The following is a 16,474-nucleotide window of genomic DNA, read 5'->3' on the forward strand; positions in this document are numbered from 1 at the left end:
GTAGAAGCCACCATCTGGACATTGTAAGAAGAGTTCATCTCTCACAAATCAGAGTATTTCTGACTTCTATCTGAGGGTCTAGGAACAACTTGATTTGACTGCTCATACAGGGTCATATAGACCTTCCTGATCTCACAGGACCAGCTATTGCCAAGTGGCTGCTCTTAAAGGGCCTACTACCACCTTAAATACCTTTCCAAATTTTGGGTATTTTGCACCCCCTAAACCCTAGAATTTAGTTCAGCAGTAAAAGGTAAAAAGGACTTAAAGCAGAACTCTAGGAAAAACTTTGTTTGTCTCATGCATTGGGGCTGTGTCTGCACTGCTTGGATTAACTGCTTGTTTTTGTCTAGGGGTCAGCAGAGCAGCGGTATAGTTACCTAATTCACTGATCCTCCCAGTGCAAGACTCATACCTACCACTCCTGCCCCCCGAGGTTTAGCAGTCTTGTGTGGTGGACTGTTCCTGATGTCATCACACCCAGCCAGTCATGACAAAATATTAGAAATGACAATACACGTGTGGTGGATGCAGAGGAGTGAAACCAATTGTAGAAATGGTGTTCTGACATTTTTGAAATTCAGCAATAAAAACCAGTAACAACTTAAGAAAATTGGGGAATAACCCAAGGGCAGCAAGCCCTACCATATAAGAAAAGAAAAACATCACATGGAGTTACTGTGTTCATTTGACCTTAAAGCCAGTTTAACGATGATAAGATAAGACAAAGAAATACTTTTGTAGTAAGAAAAGAATCAACAGGATAAAATAGAAGAAAGCCAGAAGAGAGAAGAAAGAGAGAATGAAAAAAAAGTAGTAGGGTCATCCGCACTATGGTGTAAAAGTGCAGTTATAACCTAGGTTTGTCACTTGACAGTTGACACTTTATTCTTTTATTCATTATATCTTATTTATACATTTATTTGGTCGCCTATATGGACATTATTACCAATAATATATTTATTAGCGCTGCACTTGGATTTATATTTATGATTGAGGTTTTATCTGGTTACCTTTAGTGCAACAGCTGCTTATATTGAGAGTGCTCACTGATTTATCCATATTTAAAAACCCATGTTCTGTCCACCAGGAAAATTTGCCTGGTTGGTCCAATCCAGGAGGAAACAATGGACATCAGAAGAGGCGTAATAGAGGCAAATGAGGCAAAATCAAACCAGCAGAATATTTGATCGAATCCCAGAGCCTGAGAGTGTGCAACAAGGAGGGACCTAGGGCGATGGGCAGAAGGGAGCCACAGTAGAGAAGGCAAGGGAGTCGGATAAGAGGCAACCATATCGATTGTGGCCCATAGGGGCAAATGGAGAGTCTCATGTAAATGGGGAATAGAAGCAAGTTTGGCTGCAAGATAGTAGGCTTGAAGATTAGGGACCAAGAGGCCTCCTTGAGCTTTGCTGGTGAACATTAATTGCTTGTTGAGGCGAGGCTGGGAAGAACTTTAGATAAAACGAAGAATATTCCGCTGTTGGATTCGGAGTATATGGGGGGTATAGGGATTGGTAGAACTCTGAAAAAGTATAATAGCTTAGGTAAGCATGTCATACGGATTGCATTGATTCTACCGAACCAGGATAACGGAACATGGCTCCATGAGGCCAACAAATCCGACAACACTTTAAACAAAGGGGGGAAATTAGCCTGATAAAGGCCTTCATAAGTAGGAGAGAGCTGGATACCTAAATATGGCAGTGAATTGAGCCATTGAAATGGAAAAGTTTGACGAAGGGCTTGTAATGTATGCGGTGTAAGGGACACCGAAAGAGCTTGTGATTTTCCTGGATTAATATGAAGACCTGAGATTAGAGCAAAAAATCCCCATACTTACAGACCGCTATATTATTATCTTAAAAGGATACTAATACAAACTATGTACACCATGTTAGCACTGTAGATAACACATAATTGTATTATTTGCCCCTTTTGCCATACTGGGTTGTTTGTAAGCTCTGCCACTGTGCTGCCGCCTTTCATCAAAAGAAAAAAAAAAAAAAAAATATATATATATATATATCTAAAAAAAAATTTAAGGAACACTTTGAAAACATCAGGTCTCAATGGGGAAACATATGCTGGATTTCTATATCGATATGGACTGGGTAATGTGTTAGGAATGTAAGGATGCCCCATTGTTTGATGGAAATGAAAATTATCAACCGACAGAGGACTGAATTCAAAGATACCCTGAAAATCAAAGTGAAAAAATGATGCAACAGGCTAGTCCATTTTGCCAAAATTTCATTGCAGCAACTCAAAATGGTACTCAGTAGGCCCCCCCATAATTTCATTGCAGCAACTCAAAATGGTACTCAGTATGGCCCCCACATGCTTGTATGCATGGCTGACAATGTCGGGGCATGCTCCTAATGAGACTACGGATGGTGTTCTGGGGTATTTCCTCCCAGATCTAGACCAGGGCATCACTGAGCTCCTGGACAGTCTGAGGTGCAATCTGGCGACGTCGGATGGACCGAAACATGATATCCCAGAGGTGCTATATTGGATTTAGGTTAGGCGAGCGTGGGGGCCATTTAATGGTATCAATTCCTTTATCCTCCAGGAACTGCCTGCATACTCTCGCCACATGAGGCCGGGCATTGTCGTCCACCAGGAAGAATCTAGAGCCCACTGCGCCAGCATAGGGTTAAACAATGAATCCTGTAGAGGTCTGTGCATCCCTCAATGAATATGCCTTCCCAGACCATCACTGACCCACCACCAAAACGGTCATGCTGAATGATATTATAGGCAGCATAATGTTCTCCACGCCTTCTCAAGACCCTTTCACGTCTATCACATGTGCTCAGGGTGAACCTGCTCTCATTTGTGAAAAGCACAGGGTGCCCGTAGCGCACCTGTCAATTCTGGTTTTCAGTGGCAAATGCCAATCGAGCTCTATGGTGCCGGGCAGTGAGCACAGGGCCCACTAGTGGACATCGGCCTCTCAGGCCACCAGTAGTGACCCTGACCCTAGCCAAATGCAAAACTAGTGAAAAACAGTCAGAAAAGATGAGTAGGGAAAAAACTGTCAGTGGCCTCCACCTGTAAAACCATTCCTGTTTTGGTGGTTGACTCATTGTTACCCACTTAGTACAGCTTTTGTTAATTTCTTAACACCAAAGCAGCTGAAACTGATTAACAACCCCCTCAATATCCCAGGAGTTTAAGTTGCTTGATGCTATACTCTGATTAAAAAGTGTTCCTTTAATTTTTTTTGAGGTGTATGTGTGTGTGTGTGTATATATATATATATATATATATATATATATATATATATCCATTCACTCGTATTTGACCCTTGGCGATTGCATGGACCGTCACTCGTAAGCAACTTTTTCCATGAATTCTCTTAGCAATTATTTTACAGGGTAGGTTGCAGGTCTTTCCCCAACCCCTACCATGCAGGAGATCCCACATGGCCAGGGATGAAACTAGGACAATTTAGACAGGAGTCAATTAACCTACCAGCATGTCTTTGGAGTGTGAGAGGAAACCGGAGTACCCGGAGGAAACCCACGCGAACACAGGGAGAACATGGAAACTCCATGCCTGAGGCGCCATGGTTGGGAATTGAACCCATGACCCAATTACTGCATCATCTCCGTTGCTGATGCTGCCTATTGAAAAAAAAAAATCTGCATAATGTTTTCACTTGGACAACTTTCTAGGTGTTTGCATAGAATTTTTTTTCTCCTTTCTGTGAAAGAAACGGACCAAATGAAAGTCTATAGTTTAAAAACATTTCAAAGCAACAGCAAGAACTATTTACAATTGTTTACTTATTTTAAATATTCAAGCTAGACTTGCATCTGTGTCTAGAACAAGGACATACCTAACATAACTATGAGAAATATTTACTGCCTTAGACTCTGGCTTTCTTCCACTCAAGTGCATGGGAATTTGACACAGTTGAGGGAAAGGAAGGGAGACCAAGTCTAGAAGCTGTTCAAGGGCACCCAATATGGTCAAACAGTTAATGAATAGGATACTACATTTAAACTCCATAAGAAATTAACTATTTAATAAAGCTGCATTGTAACACATCACGGTAACAGCAGAGCTAGAAAATAAGGATGTTTGCACAGATTTATGTGACAGCTTGGTAATAGGAAGTACATAAAGTATACCTAAAGTTGTTGTTTTTTCCTTTTCCAAAATGGAACTAATGATTTACTTTTTGCAATTTTAGGGTATTGAGTGGACTCATATTGAATACTTCAACAATGCTATTATTTGTGATCTAATTGAAAATGTAAGTATTGACCAATCTTATAAACATCAGAAAAGGGCTAAAAGTTAGTAATTATAAATATAACTAGTGTTAGCAATAATCTGTATTAATAAATTAAACAATTTGCATTTTCATTGATAATCTGTCACTGCACATAATAATCTTCAAGTTCATCTAAGTGTTTTCTTTCTTATCTCTGTAAAAAACAGCTGTGCAAAAAGAATGGATATTTAATATGAGTGTATGTAAATTACCTAAGCCAGGGGTGGGCAACTGTGGCCCTCCAGCTGTTGGTGAACTACAAGTCCCATCATGCCTCTGCCTTTAGTAGTCATGCTTGTAACTGTCAGTTTTGCAATGCCTCATGGGACTTGTAGTTCTACAACAGCTGGAGGGCCACAGTTGCCCACCCCTGACCTAAGCCATAGCCACCACTTCCCAGATCTGTTTCCTTGCACTGATTGTTGTAAAGTGATTGCTGAATACTGCTTATAACTATCGCTTTTTTAACTGCCTGCATGCTGTCAGTGTTTGCTGAATAGTCCTGGTTGATGTAGATTTTATTATTGATATCCATAAGCTGCTGCTTATGATTTTTTGTTCATAATTTAAACTGTTAGCGTTTAATAAAGATGTATGTATTCTCTTACAGAAACTTGACATGCAGCATTATTTGTATTCATTGTTCTTGACACTAAATGTTTGGTGCAGTAAATTCTAGATTTCTCTTTGTCTCAGTACACATTTAGAATATTTTTGATTGGAGTGTTCCTTTAAATTAAATAAACTGGTGATTCATCATGAGAATGACTTTAGCAGTGAAATTTTCATCAATGCTAGGACACTATGAGGGGCATTTACTAAAATTGGTGCACACTGAATCTGGTACAGCTATCAATCCTAAATACAGTATATCAATCCTAATCCTGGTACAGCTAGCCAATCAATCCTAACTTCAGTTTGTTCAATTAAGCTTGAGCTACCATGTACAGCTACAGAAAAGTCTGTGTGCACCAGTTTTAGTAAATCTCCCCCTATGTGTGTACTTATTAAGGGTTCTATATGTATCCGTCTTTACCATTTGTCAGGAACCAGAAGTGAAGCTGTACTCAATAGAAATTATTAGCAGAGTCAGCAATTTGCTAACTGAAAGATACATTCCACAAATTCCAAGACCCCGGTGACCCTCAGGTTGCACAGTACCAATTAATATGAACATTGCAAATACATGATCACAGTGTATGTTTGTATGACTTGTTTGCAGAATCAAAATGGAATTCTGGCTATGCTGGATGAAGAATGTCTGCGACCCGGCACAGTTACTGATGACACATTCCTAGAGAAACTGAATCAAATTTGTGCTACACACCAGCATTTTGAAAGTCGAATGAGCAAATCTTCACGTTTCCTGAATGATACGTCTCTGCCACACAGCTGCTTTAGGATTCAGCATTATGCTGGCAAGGTATTACTACTAAAAGAATTTATCAAGTGTTTTAATCCATTCTTAGAGCATTATAGGCGCACAGGAACACACACAAATACAAACAAGAGCAAGAATTTACAGTATTTATAATGTGTGCATTTTTACATTAGCAGTTTTATTTAAAAGCTGTATCTAAACTCATGAACCCAAATATAATACATTGCAGCTTTCCAGTCCTTGGATGTGGTGGTTAGATTAGTGTTTTTTTCTGTTTTTCTTTTTTTCTGTCCAAGATTTAGTTTTCTTTTATTTTACTTGATTCAGTGTCAGGGTTTGCATCCACTTTACATACACTTTAAATTGTTTCTTTTTTTTTTTTTTGAGTTACTTAAAGTGATTGTACAGGCAGATTTTTTTTTTTCTTTAATAACATACATGTCATACTTACCTGCTCTGTGCAGTGGTTTTCTGCACAGCAGCCCCAATCCTCCTCTGCTTGGGTCCCCCGCCAGCGCTTCTGGACCCTTACCCCTGCTCAGTGCCCCCTTAGCAAACAGCTTGCTATGGGGCACCTGAGCAGGCTCACTCCCGAGCCGCTGCTGTGTCCTTTCGCACACAGAAGTAACTCGGCCCTTCCCCCTCTCTCCCCTCATATGCTTACTGGCTGTGATTGACAGCAGCAGGAGTCAATGGCTCCCACTGCTGTCTCAGCCAACGAGAAGGTAGAAACCTGGGACAGCCGAAGGTCTTGTGCATGTCGCTGGATCGAGATGGGATTCAGGTAAGTATTGAGGGGGTGTGGGGGGTGGTGGCTGCTACATACAGGTTTTTTTTTACCTTCATTCATACATGATTCATTTTCTTTCAACCAGCGGAATGAATGAAAGAAAATGAATCGATTCCCCCACTTGGGAAGTCCCTCTCATTGGAGCTATTCAGACAACACTAATGCTTCCCAGTCATCAGAATACAATCATCAGCACTATCCGCTTTAGCTGGTGGCACTGATGGAGCAAACATTTTCCAGCAGGTTGGTTGTACGGAAGCCAATTAAAAGACTGACTTCTGTACAACCAGCCTGCCTATGGATGAATTGGCTGAATTTTGAACCTGCTGAATTTTATCCATCTATGGATGGCTGAAACCTGGGATAAATTTATCTCCCATCCTGGAAATAAGCAAAAGTTTTTCTGTCCTCCTATTACAGTACTCATTAATTTGTTTTCCAGGTTATGTATGAGGTAGAAGGCTTTGTTGATAAGAACAATGACTTGTTGTACCGTGACCTCTCACAAGCTATGTGGAAAGCAAACCATGGCCTTATCAAGGATATGTTCCCAGAGGGAAACCCAGCCAAGATTAACCTCAAAAGGCCACCGACTGCTGGTTCACAGTTCAAGGCTTCAGTATCAACTCTGATGAAAAACTTGCAAACAAAGAATCCTAACTATATCCGGTAGGTCACTCATTTTGAAAAATATAAGCAAATTTTTAACTACCTTGCTAGTATAGGATAATTTAACATGTACAGTAAATATCACATCTTAAATATACAGTAAATACACCTTAATCATTGATTACTGTACTTGTAATAGTCAGAATCTGTTACCTTTTCAGATGTATTAAACCAAATGACAAGAAGGCAGCCCATATTTTCAATGATGCTCTTGTGCGACACCAAGTTAGTTACCTGGGTCTGCTTGAAAATGTCCGGGTCAGAAGAGCAGGATATGCCTTCAGGCAACCATATGATCCTTGTCTTGAAAGATACAAGATGCTCTGTAAACAGACATGGCCACACTGGAAAGGACCGGCAAGGTATGTTTTTTTTTTTTTTTTTAATGTACCTATGAAATATCATATTCACAAATATACTGCAAGTACAAAAAGGTAATATATGTAAACAGTGACCTATGTCCTGTTTGTAACCTTTTCTTTCTAACATTAAGTTGATAATTAAGCTAGAGTGTTGTGATTAATTATTTTGAATGCCCCAATCAGTTGCTGTGTGTTTAATTAATATGCATATCCAAATGGGCAGGTCATACATGTGAACAAGATAATCTGTCAATTTTTAGCCTATTTACAGTAACCAAGTTGGGTATTGGGTTATTTATTTTCATTCGATAAATTGCCCCATCCACACATGTGAGGTAAATGAAGGAATCATTCCTGAGGTGCTAGTGTATTTTGACAGTGCAATTAATCACCTGACAGAATACACTGATCAGCACTGCCGCTGATTGATTGAATTAAAGTTTTCCAGCTGTCTACCGATTGACTTTTGGTGGACAGGGAGGGCCACACACAGAATGAATTTTTGAGCCATGCATATCCAACTTTAGATAGGCAGGAGAATCTGTCTGTATAGCAACATTTGGGCTCTTGGCTGCAAAATGTATAATCTGGTAAGGTGGATATAAAGGAACCATAAAGTCCTTTACTAAACCAATGCAAAGCTCAGTGGAACCACCTTAAGGCTCAGTTCACACCAATTCAGTGTGCATTTGATCCGTTTTTGTGGTGTGTTTTTCCACAAGTTTTTGATATGTTTTTTCACACTACTTTTGTGTTTTGCGTTTTTTTTTTTTTGTTTTTTTTTAAGGAAAGATTAGTTTGCTTTCATTTGGTTTATTCATTTTGTAAGGATTCCAAAAGCTGGCTGCTTTTTGTAAGGATTCCAAAAGCTGGCCACCACATTCTTAACAACCGATGACTCGTCAGCTGGGTTCCACGCTGAGAGCTGAATGCAAAAAAAAATGCATGTAATTAAAAATTTGGGAGGAAACCTGTGTAGGCCCCCCCCTCACCCTATCCTTACCAGGCCCTTTGGGTCTGGTATGGATTTTAAGGGGAACCCCACGTCAAATAAAAATACAAAACTCTCATCTGAGCATGCAGTCCGGCAGGCCAGGGGGGAGGGGGGGGGGAGACAAGCGAGCGAACCCCCTGCCACCCGCCCAAAACCATACCAGGCCACATACCCTCAACATGCTGGGGGGGTGTACTTTGAGACAGGGGAGGCAAGGAGACAAGGGCCTCTTCCCCACAACCCTGGTCGGTGGTTGTTGGGGTGACTTATTGGAATATGGAAGCCCCCTTTTAACAAGGGGGCCCTGAGATGCCACCCCCCCTTCCCTGCGAATGATTATGGGGTAGTACCCCTTCTCATTCACCAATAAAGTGTTAAAAGAGTAAAAACACAACAAAAGTTCTTGACAAGTCCTTTATTAAAAAAACTAAAAAAAGATTCTCACAAGTCACATCCCGCACACCCTCAACTACCGAGACAGGGTTGTGGGGAAAAGAGCCTCATCAGCATGGGGGGCAAGGTGCTTTGGGGCACCAAAAAAAACCCAAATCACCAGAAATATAACATGCAAAAGATTCGATGGATAATACAGAATATGTACTAATGAGAAAACACGAAAAATTAACTGCATACATAAGTACCGTACAGAAAGAAAAGGCAATAAATTGCAAAAATGATAGACATTTACAGACTAATAACAGAATAGACTCTCGGGAAAAATTGTTGCAGAATCAGCATACAGAGTGCGAGGTGAATAGAAGAAGGAGTACAGAGAGGCACTTAACACGCAGGGCTCTCAAAGGAGTCCAGCACATGGGTGCAGTATTGCTGGTATGGGACTCAAAACAGAAATCACAATCAGCACAAATAACCTGAAGACTGACTAGGAAAGAGGAAAGAAAGGAGCGGAGAGAAAGAAGACAAAGTAACGAGGCAAGTCCTCGAAACGCGTCAGATTTACAACCCCAAACACATTCTGAGTATGGTGATACCACACGTGTGAGACTTTCAGGTCTGGAATGATTATGTACTGGACATTGTATCTTGTATATCACACAAATAAACCAATTGTGTCAAATCCAATTTACTGTAATGCAAATATTGCAGCTTACTATTATTTAGATTTGGTGGCAACATTTTTTTTAAAATTTCAATTTTTTTTCATTTATTTTCTCTTGTTAACCCTCCTAGTAAAACACTTCCTGTCCTGGGTTGACAACACTCACACTCCGTACTGAATCTATGGCTGTGCAGCACTGTGACCCTAGGCCGTACTGATTTGGATTTAAAAAAAACCTTCCCCCCTCTCCTCATCTCTGTTATATAGGCAGGCGTTCACAACTTGTGTAGTTCACAGAAGATAGCTGGCAACACTGATAACATTGTTTGCGATTTCAGCTAAGCAGTGTGCTCAGATTTGGTGACTGCCTTCATTTTCACTTTTAGGCCCCGTTCAGATCTTGCGTTAGCGGGAACTAGTGTTTCTGCTTGTGATTTTTAAAGTGTGATTTACACATGTTTCTATGTGGGCAGCCCATTCACTTCCATGGGCTATCCTATGCTTGTTTTTCAGCAAAAAGAAGTTCCTGCTCCTTTTGTGGATGACAAGCTTTGCTTGATTGTCACACCCAGTAATGGCATCTAAACACACATTGCACATTTTTCTGTGATGTGTATGTATGAATGTGAATAAGGAACCTTAGATTGTAAGCTCCTTGAGAGCAGGGACTAATGTGAATGTACAATATAGATATGTAAGGCGCTGCATAAATTGACAGTACCTGAAATAAATGAATTGGGAATTGCGGGCAGAATTGTGGCAATTCCAATTCACCTAATGTGAATGGGGCCTTAAGGTTAAACATTTTTAGTAAGTACAATGATCAGAGACAGCTGGTTTTAACTGGATGGTAGATCTACACTTTGTGTGAAGACAGGGTCTGATCCATTTGATTCTGATTGGTTGTATGGCCTGCTTTTGGCGGTTCACAAAAAATTTATTGATTTTTTTTCTTTTCTGCTTATAGAGTTGGTGTAGAAGTATTACTCAATGACTTAGAAATTCCCAAAGAAGAATTTTCCTTTGGAAGATCAAAAATTTTCATCCGCAATCCACGAACGGTATTTCTGATTTTTGACTCACTATAAAATCTGCATGATAAATGTAAAGACAAATAAATGTTTTGTTTGTAGCTGTACTATGTCTGACACTTAAAGTCACTAAACCTCTGACATGTGATGTGAACAATGCATATCCCTCTATAGTGTGTGTTTGCCTCAATCCAAAGCACTAGTGTTGATTCTGTCTGCTGCCTCGTTCCTCTGCTATCTGCATGAGTCATTTCTGACAGGTTTTTCTGACACCAAGGGAAAAGAGGTGACGGGAGAGAACTCCAGCACACAGCATGCAATTTTTTTTTAAATTTATTTATATCTTTTATTAAGTTTTAAGTTCTTAAAATAAATTAATCACATCGATACTATTTCATTACAATCCATATACAGTTGTGTTCAAGATAATAGCAGTCAGAAATCACTAACCTGATCAATCACTGTTTTTGGTAGAAATGATATTTCTACATGGCAAATAATTTACTAGCAGGTGTAGTAGAGTAATAGAAATCCAACAGACCCAACAGTCATGACATGCATGCTGCTGATTCTGTGTAATTGAATCACTAATTGAAAGGGGCATGTTCAAAATAATAGCAGTGTGGAGTGCTATTAGTGAGGTCATTCATTCTTTGAAAAACAGGTGGCAATTATTGCCCTTATTTAAGGAAGGAAGGCAGCAAATGTTGTCCATGCTGGTTACAATGTATTTCTCTCTGGAATTCTGAGAAAAATGGGTCATTCCAGACATTGTTCAGAAGAACAGCGTGCCTTGATTAAAAAGTTGATTGGAGAGGGGAAAACATATAAAGAAGTGCAGAAAATGATAGGCTGCTCAATGATCGCAAATGCTTTAAAATGGCAACCAAAACCTGAAAGACGTAGAAGAAAGCGAAAAACTACCGTTTGAATGGATAGAAGAATAGCCAAAATGGCAAGGACTCAGCCAACAATCAGCTCCAGGAAGATCAAAGAAGGTCTAAAGTTACCTGTGAGTACTGTTACAATTAGAAGACGCCTATGTGAAGCCAAGCTATCTGCAAGAAGCCCCCGCAAAGTCCCACTGTTGAAAAAAGACATGTGCTGAAGAGGTTACAATTTGCCAAAGAGCACATTGACTGGCCTAAAGAGAAATGGCGCAACATTTTGTGGACTGATGAAAGTAAGATTGTTCTTTTTGGGTCTAGTGGCCGGAGACAGTTTGTCAGATGACCCCCAAACACTGAATTCAAGCCACAGTAAACTGTGAAGACAGTGAAGCATGGTTGCGCAAGCATCATGATATGGGGATGTTTCTCATACTACGGTGTTGGGCCTATTTATCGCATACCAGGGATCATGGATCAGTTTGAATACATCAGAATACTTGAAGAGGTCATGCTGCCTTATGCTGAAGAGGAAATGCCCTTGAAATGGGTGTTCCAACAAGACAACGACCCCAAACACACCAGTAAACGTGCAACATCTTGGTTCCAGGCGAACAAGATTGACGTTATGGAGTGGCCAGCCCAATCCCCGGATCTTAATCCAATAGAAAACTTGTGGGGTGACATCACAAATGCAGTTTCTGAGGCAAAACCAAGAAATAGAGAAGAACTGTGGAATGTAGTCCATTCATCCTGGGCTGGAATACCAGTTCATAGGTGCCAGAAGTTGGTTGACTCCACGCAACAGAGATGTACAGCAGTTCTCAGAAACAGTGCTTATACAACTAAATATTAATTAAGTGATTCAAAGGAAAGCAAAATTTTCAAACATTTTTCAGTTTATATAGTGAATGTTTGAGTTTGTAAAGAAGAGTACAAAACATTACTATTTTTTTGAACAGTCTAATATTCACTTTTCTTCAATTTTTTTTTTTAGAGGAACAACACAAATTTGATACATTTTTCTTCATGTTTTGATTTGGAATAGAATGTGTAGTGTTCCCAATGCATTTGTGTGTATGGAAATAAAAGCTATTAGAAGGATTTTGAGCTTTATTCACTTTTTTCAACACACTGCTATTATTTTGAACACAACTGTATATACTATCCCCTTCCGCCCCCCCCCCCCCCCCGACTAAACTCTGCCGAATGTAACTTCAGCTCCCCTCCCCCTGCTTTCTAAAATCTCAGACAAGCTGTATAAATTCTGCACTTTGAAGGGCTGTTAGAGAAGAGAGGTCTGCAGATAAACAGGTACAACGTGTGTACGAGGATTTGTTTAACCTTGTGTATCACCTGAGGCTAGTCACTTCACTGGGTATGTATGTAGAGTTTGCAACATCTTGAACATACCACAGACACACAAATGCTTCTTGGTCTAAAACTAGGGGCCTTTCTGTTCTTCAGTGTGAAGGCAGCAAAGTTTATAACCTAGTTTTACTAAAAGAAGAATCTAAAAAAATGTATTAGTCTTTGGTCTTACATTCAAATCAATTCTCAAGAATCAGGTAATTCTGAATGGCTTAGTGGTTGTAAACCCTTACATACGTCCAGTAAAGTGACCGGCCTCATGTAATACACAGAGATGAAACAAATCCTTTCAAATACAGTTGGGTCCATATATACCGTATTTTATGGCGTATAAGACGACTGGGTGTATAAGACGACCCCCTACTTTTCCTGTTAAAATATAGGGGTTTGGGCTATACTCGCCGTATAAGACTACCCCTCTTCCAACGCACACCAAATAAAAATGAAAAAACATCAGATTTGATTTCAATATGGTATGGTATTTCAGTATGGTATTACAATGATGGGGTGCTATTCCTCCCACTGACACCAATGATGGGGCACGATTCCTCGCTCTGACACCAATGATGACTCACCATCATTGACTCAACTGATTTTATTTTAAAGCCCTTAAAATTACATCCATACTGTATCTTAGTCCCAACATTGGTAATTGATTTTTAGCTCATGCACCCTAACGGTTCATGTGATTGCCTTCAAATTGTTGATTCTGTGGTACTTTATTCCTCATAGACTTCATGTGTCGTGGGTTTGATGGAAAAGGCATTATAGAGCCCAGTACCCTGAAATGTATTTTTTTGGATTTGCTCATATCAGATGATTTGCGGCAGGGTTAGTCTACCAACTGACTAATGTAACACTGGACCTCTCATTAGCCCACTTACTCATATACCTTCCTTCTTCAGTGATCACACTGGCATACTGTAAACTAATAACTACTGGTAATGGAATATGTCTTATCACCTCATTCATGGCTCTTTCCCAAAACCTCAGGTCAAGTGGAAGCCATGATTAACTTAGGCCTTATGCACGCTGGTTTATTGTAATTGTTGTTTCTCCTGACAGTATAAAATCTGCGTTAAAATTGTACCTAAGCTGCATTTTTTTAAAACAAGTTTATGCGAGTTTAACAGAGTTTGGTAGTGTTGGGCGTTTATTTAATTGGTCAGAATTTTAATTTGTTCTGACCATTGAAATGAATAAACGCTGAAGTGACTAGCACTTAGGTGCATTTAGTGGCAATAGGAATTTTTTTCCCCAAAAGCTCCTCTCCTGAATGCAATTCTGTGTTCAGGAGAAGGAGCTTTAACTGCCTCTAAACTCTGCTGCTCCTAAACTCCTCTAGAAGCCTATGTGTGCATGGACAAGCTTAGGCAAAAAATGCCAAACGCCTCACAAATTTCATATTAGGAGCAGCAGTGTGCTTAAGACCTAATAAGACACCTCCTTTAGGTTATTTGGGGGTACTTCAGGACACACCTCCTGATCTCTGTTGGCAAATCTGATCAGCATTAAAGTTTTCTGCCACTGTTTGATTATAATTACTGATTCAACGGATATTGCATTTTGTTGATTTTCATTCTTGTATTCCGGTGTATCTGTTGATGCTTATGAAATGGTGTTTTATGGTCATTTTTATGGTGTATTGCTTCCAATACATTTTTTAAGTGAAAATATCATCCAGACCTGCTACTTGAATGGAATTCCAGACATGTTAAACAGGTTTTGTTGTGCCTAGAACATGCACATGACAATATGTACTATTCTTCTTAACAAAACCACATTCACAGTTAGAATTCATTCAATAAAGATTTTCACCTGGTTCCTTTTCTCATCACTACAGTAAAAAGTAATTATTGATTTGATTCCACTTACTAGAAAATCAAATGCTCCAAAAATAAAAATTGTTGAACAAAATTCTTTTAGTGCAAGTTGCTGTTCTTAAACGTCATTAAATATACATCAAGGTCTAATTTCATATTTTACAGTTGTTTAAGTTAGAGGAGTTGAGAAAAGAAAGACTACAAGACCTGGCAACACTTATCCAGAAAATCTATAGAGGATGGAAGTGTCGCACACAGTTTCTTCTGATGAAGAAGAGTCAGATAGTGGTGGCAGCATGGGTCAGACGTTATCTTGTAAGTTAATGTTTTCTTTTTCAATGTAACCTACCTCTGGAATTAGTCTTCTTCATAAGCTGCAAATTTCTATTTCAAAGAAAGTAGAGGTTCTACATTTATGGTTTGTTTTGAATTATTTTTAGTTGAGCTTGATTTTAAAATGTGACTTTTGCTCATAAAGCATTATTTATCAGAATTTACTTTATTAGAATTACTGTACCAGTTTCCTATTGTTTAGTTTCTGCTGCTGTCCTTGGCTGTATTTCCAAAAATTCTTGGCTGAAAACTGTTTTGACAAATTTTGACAGGGAAAGGTTTCATAATCAATATAGGCTATGTTTGATCTTGAGTTTATCTCTAGTCAATCCTTTTCTTTTGTGTGTTTTGGAAAGAGTTGTAAGGGATTAGAATCCTATGTTCAGTTTTTTTTGCTGTTAGTGCCCCCCCCTGAAAGTCTTACTAAGTGTTGTCAGGGTCTCTTTAGATAAAATACACCATTCAGAATTAGCTATTCAAACAATTGGCAAATTTGCTAATTCATTAACAGTTGAAAAAAACTGTTTTGGGAAGACTGTACGATCTCTTTTCGGAAATGCTCTGTTGTTGAAGATCGTGTTTTCTCTACCATGGTCGTTAAATCTGATCGTTCAGTTGGAACTCCTAATGAAATCATTGTTTTGTGCTGCTTATCATTTTCTGATGTATCATTATCTTTTTCTCAACACAGCAACAGAACAAGTACAAGAGAATTAAAAGTTCTACCATTGTGATGCAGTCCTATACCAGAGGATGGAAGGTACACCAGTGGACTTTGGCTTTATAAGGGGCTTATTTGTAAAGAATATACGCAAATACAGCAGTAGAATATGTCACGGCAGTACGGTGAAGGGGTGTCTTTCTTTTATGTCCACCAAAGAGCCTTAGGGAGCAAAAGACCTCTAAGTAGGTCAAATGACCACAGATTTGTAGGTGACTTTAAGTAAGAAAAGCATAAAGAAAAAAAGATTAATCTTTGATCAGTGGCTAGGGGAAAGCTGTATTGACTGCATGCTTTGCTAAAATTCTGCTTTAATGTATTGTAAGGACAATAGTGATTATTCATTCTTTTAAACAGAGATATGTACGCTGGATCTTTATAGTTAGGAATATGGCCAAAAAGACAAAAATAATATAAATAAAATGCTCTTTCGAACCAAACTTGAATTCCATGAATACAGTGGGTCAATGCCCTTGAAACATTTTGACCCAGTCATTTATGACAAAAATTCAACAGTTAAAGTGGTTGTAAAGGCTCAAGATTTTTTAACTTCATGCATTCCGAGAAGACATGCATGAAGTGTTTGTTACTTAATTTAAAAAAAAAAATTGCTCTTAAAATAGGTGAGCTCATTTCTGATGAAGTTTTGTCACAGATTTCAGAGTTTAAATTAAAATATAGAAGTAATATTTATAAATGTTATGGCATTGCAAAAGTCATATGAAGTTGTTCAACCCTTAGCATCTCCTAAAAATCTTACATTG

The 16,474-nt window shown here is 39.0% G+C and overlaps 1 protein-coding gene across 1 annotated transcript in view; it reads left to right on the forward strand.

Annotated features, from left to right (window-relative positions):
- The window catches only part of MYO1B (myosin IB), a 169,958-nt gene that overhangs the window by 85,100 nt on the left and 68,384 nt on the right, over positions 1–16,474 (forward strand). Inside the window, exons 14-20 of the mRNA XM_089687686.1 lie at positions 4,205–4,267; positions 5,511–5,711; positions 6,902–7,128; positions 7,290–7,490; positions 10,512–10,605; positions 14,822–14,971; positions 15,681–15,749. Coding sequence (XP_089543812.1) covers positions 4,205–4,267; positions 5,511–5,711; positions 6,902–7,128; positions 7,290–7,490; positions 10,512–10,605; positions 14,822–14,971; positions 15,681–15,749 — 1,005 coding nt within the window. The remainder of the gene's footprint in view (positions 1–4,204; positions 4,268–5,510; positions 5,712–6,901; positions 7,129–7,289; positions 7,491–10,511; positions 10,606–14,821; positions 14,972–15,680; positions 15,750–16,474) is intronic.

The sequence above is a fragment of the Staurois parvus genome, unplaced genomic scaffold (genome assembly GCF_062004578.1).
Source record: "Staurois parvus isolate SC_StPar_1 unplaced genomic scaffold, SC_StPar_1.0 ptg000434l, whole genome shotgun sequence".
NCBI classification, from domain to species: Eukaryota; Metazoa; Chordata; class Amphibia; order Anura; family Ranidae; genus Staurois; species Staurois parvus.